Below are 16,838 nucleotides of genomic sequence, written 5' to 3'. Positions count from 1 at the left end.
AAAATAAAAAATGTAAAGAAAAACTTCAAGATGCTGTGAATGTGACTGAATTAAGACATTTGAACATATACTAATATTTTAAAATCTTTGACAGAAATGGTTCTTATTTTAAAAGATTGTTACTTAATGGAGTAATATTTTTCACCTGTTGTTCATTTTTTGTCACAGATTTAACTTAAGAGTACTTTGGTTGTCATAATAATTTAGTCCTAGTGAGTGAAGATATCTATGACGGAAAATTTTATTTTCCAATTTTTCACAATATATATTTTAAATCGTTGCTTCTTATGTTCATGTATTGACAGTAACGGATTTCCATATACGCATGCTGTTCTGATTTCAGTAGAGGGGAAAAAATCCTTTAATCACGCTTGACACAGCCGGAAGTACGCATGCGCGAACATTTACACAGCAGGTAAACTCCACCATGGCGGCGAGAGGCCATGTGCAAGATCCCAACGACAGGCGACTCAGACCTATTTATGGTAGGATATCAATGAGAAGATATATATTTATTCAGTGGGGCAGGTTTGAAGAATAAGGCCGTGTTCTATAGGGGACTATATGCTTACAATGCAGGCTGTTGGAGTTTTAAGTGCAATGATGCGGCCCCTCAGGTTCCAGCCGCGGACTCTGCTGCATGCAGCGTCCAATGACAGTGCACCTTACCCGGTTTAACGCTAAGCCGGAGAAGGACACCGCTGCTGCTGCGGACGTCTGAGCGAATTCTCGCACCTCCCGTTTCAAAAACTACGCTCACTTGCAGTTTTGTTGAAGCACTTTAAGGTTTGGGAGATTTTACGGTGCGGAGTAGCTCCCTCTCAAAGTCGAAAGGTTTCGCCTTTTGCTAACGGTCGGTGTTTGACAGCGAGCTCAGCTGGCTAATGTGTCAAGATAACCAGCCTGTCAGATTGTAGGTACCTTGCAGACACATTTGAAGAACTTTATGGACTTCACAAGATGTTTTCTGCCAGCGTTTGACTACAGTGTCCGATATAACGCGACAGCTGCAATATTTGAAAGGCAGAGCTGTATAGTTAGCCTTTAGTTAGCATTAGCATCACAACAGTTGAGGACAATGCTTTGTAGCTCGCTAGCTGGTGTGGAGCTGTCAGAGCTCCGCTCAAACCGCCAAGCAACCTTTAAAAGAGTCGTCCATTTGGTTTCTGTTTACAAATTTAACCGGAATTATACCTGCTTTTATGTGGTTTTGGTTAATTGTTTTACGTCCACAAAGTGAGCCATCAGATATTAATAGAAACGGCACACATGTCGGATCTCAGTTAGCAACATCAAGGTGTTTGTAAGGAAGAGTTTTATTAAAGTTGTATGTGAAGACTTTACTGTGAAATCAAACTTACTTCAGGTACAGTAAAATTTCATGATCTGTTTGAGTTTTTGTTTTGCTTCTTTGCTATAAATCATTATTTAATTTGGATCAAATTATCCCTTTTGGATAATTTAGCTACAATAACACACAATGAAGCAGTTTAAGAAGACCAGGGCAGACTGGCATGATCAGATTTCACTGTCAAATATTTTCGAAAACAAGCTACTTTTGTCTAAAAAAAAAAAAAAAAAAGTATTGGCAGCCCTGTACTGTCGTCATCACTGCAGCCCAACACCAGAGGGAAAAGGAAAAGCGATTTCATCACTTTGCTGTCACAAAGCAGTTGTTCTGTTAAGCTTCAGTAATGTGTCCTGGTCAAGATCACTTAAAAAAGAAATAAATGCTGAAAAAAATCAGCATCTTGATCCGATATCTGAGATTGAAAAAGTTCAACTGCATCAAATTAGTATTTAAGGCGATGCTAGAATACGGCCTTTAGAGCTCAGAAAACCAGTTGGATGGAAAAACTCAAAACGGAAATATAAATAATTTTGTGCCGACTTTTTAAGAGTCCTAGTTTGTGTGCCCCTGCTGTTTTCAGGACCTTCTGTGCTGCCTGACGTGTGTCCCACTTACACACTGAAAATGCATCCTAATGTCGGAGTCCAACCCGTTCTTTAGAGTTTTCAGACGTTCGCCTTCCCTGTGACGCCAGCTTGAGCAGAGAGAATAGATGTGACATAATCACAGCACACTGCCGTGCCGGCCGGTTAATTTTGGCAGCCAGCTGTCCTGGAGGGACCGAAACAGTTTGTGGCTCTGCGTCCGCAAGCTGCAGTACTCGCGAGGCGTTTCGGGGAAGATGTGTAGTTTGCAGTTTTATGTTGAGGCTTCATTAGAATCTAAGCTAATTATTTTTATGGGGCTTGTTTTTGTCATCTCTGTGCAGAAACAGCACAAAATATGGCTGCAAAGAGAAATGACTTTAAAATCATCTGCTGGTGTGATGAGATTTAGTAGTAATACCATTAAAATAAAAAATCTACATGAATTGCCTTTATTTCAAGCAGAAAAGCAGCAATTTAGAACATTGTTGTATTGTCTTTTTAATATATTAGTAATATATTAATGCCGCACCGATAAATCGACCCAGATATGCTTAATTTTGTGCTGTTTGAAGATGCTTATCTGAAAATCTAGCAGCTGTTGTCAATTTAGTGATTTTTGTTGCTATGTTTAGGAACTTTTCTGGTTTTAAAAAAAAAAAAAAGGGGAGTTTTCCAAAGTGGGAAAAAAACAAGTCAGGCTTTTTAAAGATTGCTGATTGGCCAGAATACAGCAGTTGTTGAATCCTAACAATATATTGATCAATAGAAAGATTTAAGAATTACAAGAAAATGGATTGTGTTTCTTTTGGAGCTAATGTTGGCAGGTAAATAGTCTGTCTGAAAACGAAGGAACTTGCGGCTGATTTAACGGTGGAACCCTAGGGGGGGAAAAAACGTTGCCTAATAAAGATGAGATTGGGGATTTCTTTTAGTTTCACAAGGCAACTTTTTATTTTTCATGACAGCCAGTATTTCCAAAAACTGAATTTCTCTGTCGTATAAGCAAAGGGAAAAAGTGTAGGAGCCAGCTGACTGGCAGTGTACAGCAACAGGGAGACATTTAAGACCCATAAAGTTGTTGTTTTTTTCCTGCAACATTAGAGTACATTCAACTACAAATATTTTGGCAGAACATTATTATTTTATTTTATTTTTTTACACTTTTTAAACTATATATATATATATATATATTTTTTTTTTTAAGAAAATCTTTATTACATCCATCACAGAGCTTCTTCCTTATTTGCATTTGTGGTGTGAAAATGTCCAGTTCTTCAGTGAAAGTTTCTCCAAGAAGTTCTAAAAGTCTTCCAAAGATCAGAAAATTGTTTCCTCTCATACGACCCATAAAAAGTACTGCTTACTTAAAAAAACAATCTTGTTAATTATTCATCTCCATAGATCAAGCAATTGTTCTTGAGGGGGTTATTAATAAAGTGCCCCCCCCCTCCTGGGAGAAATAATAAATCTTCAGAATCTGAATGACTGTGGCACTTATTCTTTTATCATGTTTCCTCAGATTACCTTGATAATGGCAACAATAAGATGGCAATACAGCAGGCAGACAAACTGCTGAAGAAACACAAGGACCTCCACTGTGCCAAGGTGAGTAGGATTTTTTTTCTGGCAAATTTTCAACCTTTCAAACTCAGAAAATTCAGTGTTTTGTTTTTTTTCTTTTCTAGAAAATTTCTGAGATGAATCTCAAAGTTTCAGAATTTGTTTATTTTTTGGCTGAGATTCTTTCTTTTTTTTTTCCATCCACAATGGTCCTACCACACTGTTAGTGATGAACTAGTGATGAAAGTGTTTTTGTTGATAAAACCTTTGAATACATGAAACAATACCCTCGAAAAAGAGGTTGCACCAGTGCGACCAGAGATTTATTCATTTATTTATTTATTTCTGTTGCAGTATTGAGAAATCCAATCAATTTTGCATCCAAATTGGTCGTACCCTGCAGCCCTGTGCATGTTGTGTTTATATAGACAGGTTGCATGTCATTTGGTTACATCCAGAAATTTTGCACATGCGTACGACGGTGGATGGCAAAAAGGCTTTTTCTTTTTTTTTTTTTACATGCCATTTACATGGTGGTAGAATAATTCCTTTAACAAAATGAAACCTTGAGACCTGAGTTTACTGCAGTGACCCACAGCAAGGGGAAAAATAATGCAGAAAAATAATTGAATAATAACTCAAAACCACTTGTATTCTTAGTGTTTTCTTCGGCTATGCTACACACAGACTTGTTGCCATAGCAACTGACTGACAACTACGCCACTAGCGTGTCAGGATTCAACCCAAAACAAAAAGAAAACACAAACATTTCTCCAGACAAAGAACAGAACATTCAGTCTGTTACAGTTTTATGTTTTCAGACTTGGTGCTTGTATAACAATTACTAATCACACATGCATTTAAGATTTAGTGCGTTATGTTGACATGTTGACAGCTAAAACCAATGTTATAATAATGTTATAATCGGCTAGCAGCTTTTTACCCTCTAGCTGGGAGCTGGGGGGTGGGATCTTGTGCGCGTGATGTCATGTTGGCAACATATCCATACAACCTCACCTTCAGTAAACAGCATCATCAGTATTTTTCAAACATTATGCTTTTTTTTTTCTGCAGGTCTTAAAGGCCATCGGCCTCCAGAGGACGGGGAAGCAGGATGAAGCCTTCTCATTGGCCCAGGAGGTGACCACCCTGGAGCCCACCGACGACAACTCTCTGCAGGCGCTGACCATCCTGTACAGGGAGATGCACCGCCGTAAGTATCCACGCCCCCCGTTCCTGTCAGGCTGATGTCGCACTCTGAGTTAACAGTTCACTTTCCGCTTCCAGCCGAGCTGGTCACCAAGCTGTACGAAGCGGCGGTGAAGAAGGTCCCGCTCAGCGAGGAGTATCACTCTCACCTCTTCATGGCTTACGCCCGCGTGGGAGACTACAAGAAGATGCAGCAGGTGAGGAAACAGACGTCACTAACAGCTGATTTTTCTTCTCTGTTGGTAATGAGATAGATAAAAACAACTTTATTCGTAACTTCACAGGCAGGAATGGCCTTGTACAAAATTGTCCCCAAGAATCCATATTACTTCTGGTCTGTCATGAGTCTGGTGATGCAGGTACGGCCAGGCTTTCTGTTCGCATTTCTTTTGCCTTTTCTACCTGAAGTTAAAAGGCGACTCTCTCTTTTTAACCCAGGCGATCTCAGCAAAGGATGAGAAACTGGCCCAGACCATGTTCCTGCCTCTGGCCGAGCGCATGGTGGAGAAAATGGTGAAGGAGGAGAAGATCGAAGCCGAAGCAGAGGTAAGCCACACTGCATCATCCTCTGACCTGTGACCTCCAGCCTGGAGAGGGTAGGGCCGAAACGATTGATTGTGAGGAATCGATTATCACAAACAGACTGAAGTTGCATAAAATTAGAATGTTTAACTCTAAAACACTCAGTTGGTACCAGAATTTCAGTGTCGTTTTTTTTCTTCCACCATGTGGCTGCAGGTGCAGCTGTATTTTATGATCCTGGAGCGTCTGGGGAAGTGTGAAGAAGCTCTCGATGTGATCAGGGGTCCACTGGGAGGTAGGTGGATGTTTTTAACAAATGTTGTTGCAATATTTCTGTTTTATATATATATATAGTGGAACGAAGATCTTGGATCAAATATGACTGAATAACTGCTGTTTGTGGACTTCCCTCGTGGTGTATGCAACAGCAGTGATCTGTTTTTTCCTATTGATTTCCTGACATTTTTATGACACATAAATGTTGGAAAAAACCAGTATTGTTTTTATCTTCAATATTCATTTTGAACTTTGTTCCACAGAGAAACTGACCAGTGAGCTGCAGAGCAGGGAGAGGAAATGCATGATGCTCTACACTCGACTGGAACGCTGGCCGGAGTGTAACGCCCTGGCTCAAAAGCTGCTGCTGAAAAAGTGGGTAAACATTTATAAAAATATTTTTTTTTGTTTTGTTTCATAGTTCTTGGAATAAACAGATAATTTGGCTCAGCATGGAAAGCAAATTCAATTTTGGACCTAGGCTTAAAAAGAAAACACTAAAATGCCAACACCAAATTTGCTGTAGCGTTCCTCTCTGTGCCTCCATGAAGACATTAGACAGAATAATTGTTTCCTATTGGTTTATGATGATGCAACATGATTTCATATAACAGATGATGAACTTAGAGTTGTTAAAACTGGAATTTTCAGCTATCAACCAATCAGAGAAGACGTTGGTGTCTTATTCAGGCGTTAGCGTGACAAGCCCCGCCTACTTTGGAGCGACTATGTGTGCGACACTTTGGGGAAAATGTGATTTTTACCGAAGAGTTATGGATTCAACATGATAAAATCACACACAACTTTATCTGAACTGCGATGCTGGACATTGACCAAGGAGGCCAGTACCTATAAATGAGTCCATTGCTGCTGGATATGAACAAGCAACATGCGACAAAAGTGTTTCAGTTTTGCAAATTCAGTAAGTTTTAATACGGCTGAAGAACCACCTTATTCTAGCACAAAAACTGTATCTAAAAACACGAGTCTTTTCGAACTTGACATGATTATGTTGAGCGAATCCCAATTTACACAGTTTTACCGTCAATAGAAACACAACCAGTGTCGGCAGTCAAAGCACCTCCTGTCTTTATTATTAGAAGGTTTGACATGAAACACCGTTCAGTCTGCTACAGATCACTGCTGAGACGTCAGTAATACAGATCGTCCATGCAGCCTTAAAAATTCTTAAATTCATGCATTTAAAAGTGCCATTGCCTTAAAATGACTTAATTTCATTTTAAAGTTGGCCTTTAATATGTTAATCACAGTTCTTACATTTTGTCTTGACAGAACTATTTAATTTTGTATATTCTGTTGGTTTTATTTTGTCAGTTTTGTTTTGTTTTTTTACTGCAGAACTTTTCTGAAGTTTGAGTTGCACTCAGACATCTACATTGTGTTCTGTGTCTTTGGTTACGGCCGTAGACATATAATAATGAAATAATAAATACCTTTATTATGTCTGTGGCTGAGGCTATCAGTAGCTAATTGCTAACATGCTCTTGTTAGCTAGCTTTTTTCATTGGTAAGTCCAAATTTATTGCCAGTTGGCTGGACGACGTTCTTATTTTTCTTTGCAGACGCAGGTCTTAAATTCCATTCATGGTGGCCTTAAAAAGTCTTAAATCTGTTTCCCGTTGCAGTCCTGACGACTGGCAGTTCTACCCCTCCTACTTCGACTCTCTGTTCCACCTGATGGACCAATGTGGATTTTACAGAAGAGTTATGGATTCAACAGTGAGAAAATTCACAATAAGGAAGCTCGGGTGTTGGGGAAAAGGAGGCGGCGCTCTCACCATGTTTCTGTGTCTCCAGCTGCTCAGAGGGTTCAGTGCATCACACCGTGGCCGAGGTGGTGAGGTTTGTGGAGGAGAGAATCAAAGTAGAAGACGAAAAAGACTCTCGCTCTCTCAGAGGGCCTTACTTAGCCCGGCTGGAGTTGATGCACCGACTGAGAGAGCGAGGCTACCCTGAGGAGAACCTGCCAGGTAGGGCGGGACGAGTTGTCCACCTACCTGCAGCTGCTGCTTTACGTCACACTCTGCTGCTTCGGTTTAAACAGGCGAGCCTCTTGACCTGATGGTGCAGTTCTTCAGGAAGTTCGGAGACAAGCCGTGCTGCATCACCGACCTGAAAATATACCTTCATCTGCTGACTCCGGACCAGCACGTCCAGGTAGGACCAACCACAACAAGGAAACTGAACTTGAGAAAACATTTTTGTTAACTGAAATCAATGAAAACAGTAATAACAGGATCTCTATAGTGCGTTCATAAAACTAACTAAAACACACAGCGCTTACGCTAGTCTGCAAACGACGACAGCAAAAGTTGGGAGAAAACAGCGGTCAGTTGGTTGGTGAACAATAATTGAATTTGTGTTTTTTAAAAATGGTATTTTCTGATGAATATTCATTACCCAATCAATATGTTAATAAAAACAATAACATACGTTTTGAATTCTGCACCTAAAAATGAACCAAAATATGAAAAAACTAAAGCTACTTCTATAAATAACAAAAAGTAAACTAAAAAAAAATCTTCAATCAATAACTAGTAAAAACTAGCAAGCACACACTAAAATTAAAACAAATATTTAGTTTTTTAATACGGAAAAAACTAAAACTAAACAATATTGAACTAATAACTCATAAAATCTATCGAACACACTCTAAAAACAAAGTAAAACTAATTGAATGAGACAAACAAAAAGTCACAACAAAATAAAACTGAACTATAATGAAAAACCCCAAAACTCTTCTAACCCTGGCAGGACAGGTTTCAGAGGCGTCTGCCTGTGGAAAGGCAAAGGTTTAGATTATCTTTTGCTTTTTTTTTTTTCTTCCTGCAGTTTATTAACCGGCTGAGTGAAATGGTTCCACTGGGGGAGCAGGGAGAGGATGGCTTCGCTTTCCCAGAGGACACCAAGTCCCTACAGAGGCATCTGTGTGTCTGTCAGCTGAGTCGGGCCCTGGGGTTGCATCACTCCCTGGACGTCAGCGGGAAGCTGCGCCTCATCGCCGAGCTCAAGGCTCACTATCACCACGGCCTGAAATTTGGTATGGCTGGTGACTGTTTCTGTTTGTTTTTTATTTTGTATCTACCTTTCAGCATCGTACGTTGTTCTGAAGATCAGAGTAAAGAAAAGCGAGAGCCTCAAAAAACACTTCAGGTCCACCATGTTGAACGTAGTATCCTCGAAGGCTGAATTATCGATGCATTCTCCGCATTTTCATGTTTCTGTTTCTGACCCAGCATGGTAGAATTAAGTCTCTTTCTTAGCGGTTCATCCAAACATTTGAAAACTCACGGCTCTTATGAAGTAAAACTTAAGAGATCTGCTGAATGTTTGTTGTTGTTTGGAAAAGTCCCACAAACAGCAAATAGAAAACATCACAAAATCAGAAGTGCTTCAGACCACTAGGGGGAGCCTGGAGCAGCTAATATTACCTACATAAATATGCTGCTGTTGTCTGTTATTGTAAAAGACATGAAGTATAGCACACCTTTTCTTTTTTCCTTCAACTTCTTTTCCTTTTGCTGAGGATGGTGGATTTGTTGGTCGACTCCCCCTAGTGACCTGGAGGACTTCTGCTTTGCAAAATGAGTTTGCAGCATTTTGAAACTTATTGATAGAAACTTTAAAGGATTGGATGATTAGAAAACAAAAAAACAAGTCAAAGGGTTAATGATTTCTTTAGTCCCTGATTTATTTTATTTACTCTCTGGTTCTGTTTGTTACAGGGAGCAGCGCCCTGAAGACCGAGCTGCAGTTCTCTGACATGTACTGCCTCATGGCGGCTCATGTGTACATAGACCTGTGGACAGAAACAGGTCAGCCTCTTTTTAGAATCATTTTTGTCATCATTGTTACTCCAGTCAAAGCATCGTCTCCACGTTGTCCTTGTGTTTGCGCGTGCAGGAGATGAGGACATGGTGTGGCAGTGTCTGGGCCTCCTAGAGGAGGGTCTGTCTCACAGCTCCTCCAACGCCCAGTTCAAGCTGCTGCTGCTGCGCCTCTACTGCCGCCTGGGCTCCTTTGAGCCTGTGGTGGACCTTTACTCCAGCCTGGACGCCAAGCACATACAGCACGACACCATCGGGTCAGTTCAACCACGTGGCCCAGGAGTCACAATCTGTGAATTTTATAGAAGCTCGTGAATCCTTTTCAGCTATTTTTCTTTTTTTCCTTTCACTCAATTTTCCACACCAACTTTTGTGTTTTTGTCTGTCTGGACATTTTTCAATTTTTCAGGTCATCGGTTCTCCTTGTGAAACACATTTAACTTTTTCAGCTGGATAACTGATAAAACTCTATTTAGATGGAGCTTTTTTTATATTACTACAAAACTTGTACGCAGAATTCGCACAAGTGCTTAGATATCTTGAAGATACTTGAATTTAATTTGGATGTTTTCAAGGTTTCAAGGAAAGTGCTTGACTTCTGTATGAAGTCCTGGAAGGTGCTCCATATTCTAACTTTGCAGTTTTGTAATAAAGTGCACTCTGTTTGCTGAAAAGCCTACTTTTGGAAACCGATATTTACAGTTGAAACCAGATGTTTTCATACACCTAATAAAAAGACGCAATTTTATTTTTCTCAACGTCTGAAATTAAATGAGACAACATTTTTCTTGTTTTAGGTCAGTTATAATTATCTAAAATATTTCTACCTGCTAAATGCTAGAAAACTTACCAAGAACATTTTAAAGATATTTTTATTTCAGTTTTTTAAAACAACCAAATAAACAAATTTTTTCCAAAAATGCCAGAGCATAACATTCCTTTAGTGTATTTTGGATATTTTTTTGTAAAATTTGTGTTTCAGAGACGTTTCAAAACTTAATATTTTAAAAGTTTTAGTTTACTTCGCTGTAGAATTTAGAATGCAATCACAAGACATTATTAATAATATAAGTGAATTGACACTGTTTTTTTGTTTTGTTTTTTTTAGTATTTGGTGCTGGAAAATATTAAATTTACCTTATATTAAATTTACCTTTATATAAATTTACCTTGAAAATGCTTATATTGTTGAATATTACTCTGACAATCTGCCTACAGATTCTGATAAAGTCGTCTTTTTTTTCCCCCACAGGTTTCTTTTAACGCGTTACGCCGAGTCTCTGGGTCAGTTCTCCGCTGCCTCCCAGTCCTGCAACTTCTCCCTCAGGTTTTTCCACTCCAACCAGAAAGATGTAAGCCTGTGTCCTCACTTCCCCCACTCCAAATCTCACCCTCGAATCCCTAAACACCGTTTTCTTTTTCACGTTTTTTCCTGCGGCTCCGTTCCAGACCTCCGAGTACATCATCCAGGCGTACAAGTACGGCGCGTTTGAAAAAATCCCAGAGTTCATCGCTCTCAGGAACCGGCTGAACCAATCGCTGCACTTCGCCCAGGTCCGCACGGAGAGGATGCTGCTGGACTTGTTCCTGGAGGCGGACGTGTAAGGCCAGGCGCCACAAAGTAACAGCCGTCGGGTTTTGCAGGCGGTTCTCCTTTGATTGAGCTGTCTTTGTTTTTTCAGCGTCTTGAGTCTAGAGGAAAGTGTTAAGGCCATGTCTTTGTCTTCAGAGGAAGACGATGTCCCCTGGGATACTTTAAGGGACAACAGAGACCTTACTGTATTCACAAACTGGGACCCTAAACAAAGGTATAGAATATATATTTTTTTTCTCTTTCGCAGAAGCAAAAAGCGAACCCACATGTTTGTCTTTTTTTTTCCTTTTTGCCCCTTTCCCCCCCTTTACAGGCAGTTAACAGACGAGCAGCGGACTCGCTCTCTGGAGGAGGAGAAAGCCTGGCTGCGGATCCGCTCGTTGACGTTGCGCCTGCTCGCCTCGCTCACGCCGTCGGGACACGCCGCCTCGCAGCAGAACTCTGAGATGTCCAACGAGAACGGCGTCGGCGACAGGAGCTCGCTCCACCGCAGCCTGCTGTCGCAGCTCAACCAGACGCTGCACGCCGCGGCGCAGATCGCAGAGAAACAAATACAGGTCAGGCCAGCTCTGATGCTCTGTTAGTATTGGGCTATATTTGTGTGTATATACAAGATGAACAGGATATGAGGCACTGTTTTTTTTTTAAAGGGGCAGCTCCAAGAATCAACTTTTTTGAGCTTTACATCATGTTTATAATGTTATATTATTTTCAAAAACACACCCGTGAGTGTTGCCTTGATTCTTTCACGCATGTTTGAGAAATCCTTTAATCACCCGTGGCAACCATTCAGTTGTTCAAAACACCTGGGTGGACAAAGCTCCTCTTCTGAGCTGCTGTTTCAAGCTTCCCCTCCCTTGAGACTCCTCCACTCAGCTCCTTCAGACTAGCCAGCAGCAATTAGCAAACACCTGCTGGAATGGAGCATCAGCTGAGCTCATTATAGGAGCTGCTTCTCTGAATCGCTGGTAAAAAACGTTGTTCAAGGGTTGATAGAGGAGCCATGTTGTGATGACTTCTTGAAGGCAGAGCTTCAGAAAGAGCAGGAATTTTTAAAGAGACAGAAACTCATAAAGGTGTTGAAAGAAATTTGTCTTTGTAATTGAAGTCATATTTGATCTACATTGCATTTTTATAACGACTGAAGTTAACATTGCTACTTAACTGTGCTATGAAATGATTTAATGTGGCTGGAAAACGCACAACACAGTCTCTTTAATACAGCGATTGTTTTTCTTTTATGGTCTCAGTACCCCCTGCTGGGCCCCCCCTCCACCCGGCTGGCCTCGGCGCTGTCCATCGGCAGCTGCCACTGTCAGGCTGCGGCGCTGCAGCTCTCTGTCCACCTGCAGGAGCTGGAATCGGCCGGACTCGGTCAGAGGAAATGACCTCAGCTTTAAGCCCAGATGTCACTGTGTTCCACCTGACATTTAATGTTTTCTTTGTTTGTTTGTTTGTTTGTTTGTTTTTTGTGTGTGTGTTCACTGTCCTAGACGAATCGTCGGAGCTTCAAATTCAGATCTGTAACGTTTTTAAGTCATTAGTTGTTCAACTTCAAGGTGAGGAACCAGCTGGGTTATATTTTAGGCTCCATTAGTTTTTTTTCATATCCTTCATAATTCTATATTCTCCCCACAGAAATACTTAATAAAAGCAAAGGAGACTTATTGGAAATGAAAGGGAGCAAATTAAAAACCCAACCATCTTTATTAGAAAATCTAGTTTTCTTTCTTGAGGTAAAACTCTCCTCTGATGTTCTTTTTATTATTATTATTATTATTTATTTTTCTAATACTCTAATAACTTGAAACAAACACGTTGTCTGGTTTGTTCTGCAGACAGTGAGCATAGTGTTGTGGAGTGCTAGCTACTGTGCCAAGATCCTGCGACCACTGAAGACAAGTTTACAGAAGAAGAAAAAGAAGAAAAAGGATGCCAATACTGCAATGGTACACACACACACACACACACACTCCTCTTTTGCAGCTCTGTGAGGTCTCTATCCATGAGTCTCATGTTGTCTCCCTGTCGTGTCGTCGTCCTGTGCTGCAGCCGTTGGTGGTGTGTGGATTCCAGGAGCTGACTGGGAACTTGCAGGACTTACTTACCCAGGCAGTGGAGCACATCAGGGGGCAAGAGTCTGGCATCACTGCCCTAAAACTGGCCAGTTTAACCTTGGAAGGATGCTCAAGGGTAGGTGCAAAAAATATTTCTACTCAATAAAATGGTAAATGGAAAGTTCATTGTTGGTGTGAGAGCATTTGAAACATTAATGTAATTGTTAACCGCTCCAGTGTTTTTCAAAGATTTTATTTTAATAACGCACCACTTGTAACTTTCTGGCCAATACAATACAGTTTAAATTTTTTCTTTTTGTTTGTTTTTTTTAATCTATGTGTGGGTGTGTGTGAAAAGTTGCTAAATATAGCAACCAAGTCACTCAGTTGACATCAGTGAGGTGACTATTGCTAATCACACATGCAGACGTGACCTGGTGGGTGTCTGACAGTCACCTGAAATAAGGAAATCTCTTTGGCACTGCCAAATATTCACTATCAGATTTATGTCCTATAATGTTGGCAAAATAAGAAAAAAACTTCTATATAGATTTCAAAATATTCTCATTCAACCAAAAGGGTGGTTTCTGATTTTGAAATGCGTTGCATATATTATGTAGGACTGTGGGAACAAGTTTTTTAAAAATATATTTTTGTTACTTTTTTACAGCCAAGAGCAGCTGATTAGCATTTCAAAAATGATCTCAGTCGTCTCTCTTCCTGGTTTTTCAACCAAACTGCATGACAGAAATTTAAAGACTCTTAAAAGCAAATGAGGTGGATTAGCACGACAATATTGCAACAACCTTTAGTCAGAGGCTTTTTCAGATTGGCTGGAAGACTGACTGCTACCGAAGATCATCATTCACACTGATTTTTTTTTTTTTTTTTTTTTTTTAAGGATACTTGGCTGATATGAGTTAGAATACCATTTAATTTCCCCTTTGGCCCACTGTACCGCATAAAATACATTGAAATGAGTTATCGGATATGTAAATTATAAAAAGTTATTATATGAATCCTTTTGAAAGGGGGAGGGGAAAAAAGCGGCTGACGTTTCTGTGTTTCAGGAGGAGGCGTCGTTTACGAAGGCTGCTATGGACAAGGTGCAGAGCAGTTACCTGCGCTCGCTACAGGAGGTGGGAGATCTACTCAAAAAGAGAACCGAAACTATAAAGAACCTTAAAATCTGAAAAAAAACAAAAACAAACCAACACACCCTGGACTGAAGATGACTGTACGCCCCTCACTCCATCACCTACCGGCCCACCAGCTCTATCCCTGCGAGTCGAGCAGAAAACCTGGCCACGCTGTCCGGTTCCGATCCATCCTCACTACTTTCTGTCTGGAGCTCTTATTTTTCCTCCCCCTGCCCCTCTGGACCACCTGCAACTCTAATAGCACATAAAGCCTGTAAGTGGAAAAAAACCCAAAAAAAACCCTCATGAACTGATGCAGCATCTGCGAAAATTAAAAGCAAAACAAAACAAAAAAAAAAAAAAGGTGCACACTCTTTTAAAGAATTATCTTACATTAGGAAGAAGAAAAAATGAATATACAGTTTTAGAATCTAATAAATTATTGTACATAATATAAACCGTAACTCCTCGACTGAATGAGAGTATAAGACACAACGAACCACTATCCCGTCTGTCGGCGAGTTTCCTGTTTTCCGGTGACGTAGAGAACAATCACAGCGAGACGCACAACTTCAGCTCTGACGGAGGAGGGATCCGTCGACGTGCTGCTTTTTTTTTTTTCTTTTCTTTTTTTTTTCCTCGCTGCTTCTATTTTTCCTAATAAATTTAACAGGTTTTTTTTTTTTTTTTTTTCCGGCAGCCGAGCAGGCAGCCATTCAGACTGACAGATAAATCTCCCTCCTGCGTTTCAGAGTAGTTTTGTCTTCTTTTGTTGCAGTTGGCTTTTTTGCGTATGGTGTGTGTTGCTTTGAACCACCTGTAGTTACAGTATTGCAAAGAGACGAGCTAATTTTTATTTTTTATTTTTTTTAATAAATGGTGTGTCCATGTATCTTTTTTTCTTTTTTCCTTTTTTTTTCCTTTCTTTTTTTTCTTTCACAGAAGTGGTGCTTGTGAACAAGTCTGTTGACCCGGTTTAAACTCGACTGATTCCCATTATTTAAGGATCGTTTCGAGCGACGATCCAAACTTGAATGTTTACCAGGAACACGCGCTGCTCTGGTGGGAAGAATCCGTCTCTATGCAACCGACGGATACCGTTGTATGTAGTGACACACTTAGAAACGCCCATTTGCCAGACGCTTGAGTGTGTGCGTGTTTGCGTGCGTGTGGGTGTGTGTGTGTGTGTTGCGATCATTCTGCTCTGGGACGGGTCTCCAACCAATAGAACATTGGACCTAAGTGTAAATAAAATCTGAGCGCAGCCTTTTCGAAGGACTTTGTGTTTGTTTTTTTGGTTTTTTAAGCAGCTAAAGTAGAAAGGGATCATTTGTCCCTCCCTGTTTTGACACCCACTTTTAAAAAAAAAACAACTGAATCTTGTCATGTTTTTTTTCCATTTTTATTTTATTTTATTTTTTTTTTACAAACTGCCTCACTCGGGGGAGCACTGATGACTGTTGAACCCCTTGTTGGGGTTTTTGACTTCAGCATTGAAATATGAACATATAGTAAACGGTATCCCTAATAACGCCTTTCTATTTCCTCTGTTTTTTGTCATATCCGATAATTAACACCCTGTATTGTTGTTTTTAAAAGTCGAGCCCTTTTTTTTTTTCCAATTCATTTTATTTTTTGTCTGGTTTTGTGGCTGCAGAAAAGATGTCGGTGATCTTACATGTGCTCACAATAAGGGTTTGACAATCTAGTGTCGTCTCATCGCCCCCTTTGTTAGAAAATGGAAAAACACAAACACTGGAATGTCAAAGCTTTTTTTTTTTTTTTTTTTTAAATAAAAAGAGTAAATGTGACAATTTGTGCGTAATGTTGTCTCTTCACTACAACAGAAAAAAAGCCAGAGTTCCTTAGATGCATTTTCTATTCACATCTTATGAACTTTTTCACATTTTCTGTTACATTCAATGATGTTACCTTCTTAAAGTGATGGCCCAAGTCATTTCTCATTTTTGCCAAGTGAGGGTTTTTTTGGCATAAGATGATTTATGCCATCATATTAGGATGCTGACAATTTCTGGGTTTGATGTGCCAGACAAACAAAGCAAACACATTCTTTGCATCCTATTAGAATGTTAATTAAATTGGATCAAGAGGGCCTGAACAACATTTTTTCTGGTTTTGCAACAGATTCTGAATTTATTTTATTTCCTGACTTTAGCAGGGCTATTCCAACAAAATCATGCTCTGATTTATACCATTCCAATGTACTGCATGTTTAGTATTGTTATAGGATTGTGTGATAGGTTTTATATGCAAGGAAATTTTAAAGTTGCAGAAATGTTTTTTCTAATATAGCATTGTGTTCTCCATTGCTGGTCTGGCACATGAAGTCCACTGAATTCAGTGGGTGTGATGATTTCTATCAAACTTGATAGAAATGAAAAAGTTAAAAATTGAATACTTTTGCAGGATGCTGTTAAATAACTTGTATGACTAAATAATTTTTACGCAGCTCAAACTAAAGAGTTGAGTCTGCTGTGAAAGATTACTAAATGTTTTTCTGAGATATTTAATTTGTCAGACAAACATCTGACATTTGGAAGATTCTTAATCATTTTTAAACCTCTTTGGGTTTGACTTTTTTTTTTAAAATACAAAAACTTTTTTCTCTTCTCCACCTCCCTTTCCCTTCCCCAGCAACTTTCTAGGAGTGATTTGTTTCTTTTTTCTCGAGCGA

At 39.8% G+C, this 16,838-nt stretch overlaps 1 protein-coding gene across 1 annotated transcript; it reads left to right on the top strand.

Moving 5' to 3' along the window:
• Window positions 1–365: 365 nt before the first annotated feature.
• naa25 (N-alpha-acetyltransferase 25, NatB auxiliary subunit) lies at window positions 366–16,743 on the top strand. Its single transcript, XM_044096644.1, is given in 24 exon segments — window positions 366–485; window positions 3,458–3,543; window positions 4,573–4,711; window positions 4,786–4,904; window positions 4,992–5,066; window positions 5,146–5,253; window positions 5,446–5,524; window positions 5,769–5,880; window positions 7,152–7,213; window positions 7,266–7,496; window positions 7,571–7,683; window positions 8,359–8,566; window positions 9,252–9,341; window positions 9,430–9,610; window positions 10,606–10,705; window positions 10,803–10,954; window positions 11,036–11,161; window positions 11,261–11,504; window positions 12,198–12,321; window positions 12,441–12,506; window positions 12,586–12,683; window positions 12,786–12,896; window positions 13,000–13,140; window positions 14,075–16,743. Coding segments are annotated over 24 exon segments (2,946 nt in total). The 5' UTR covers window positions 366–427; the 3' UTR covers window positions 14,198–16,743.
• The last annotated feature ends 95 nt before the right edge of the window (window positions 16,744–16,838 follow it).

The sequence above is a fragment of the Gambusia affinis genome, linkage group LG17, assembly GCF_019740435.1.
Source record: "Gambusia affinis linkage group LG17, SWU_Gaff_1.0, whole genome shotgun sequence".
Lineage (NCBI taxonomy): Eukaryota > Metazoa > Chordata > Actinopteri > Cyprinodontiformes > Poeciliidae > Gambusia > Gambusia affinis.
The sequence above is the reverse complement of the archived record's forward strand: the minus strand, read 5'-3'. Positions and strand labels throughout refer to the sequence as shown.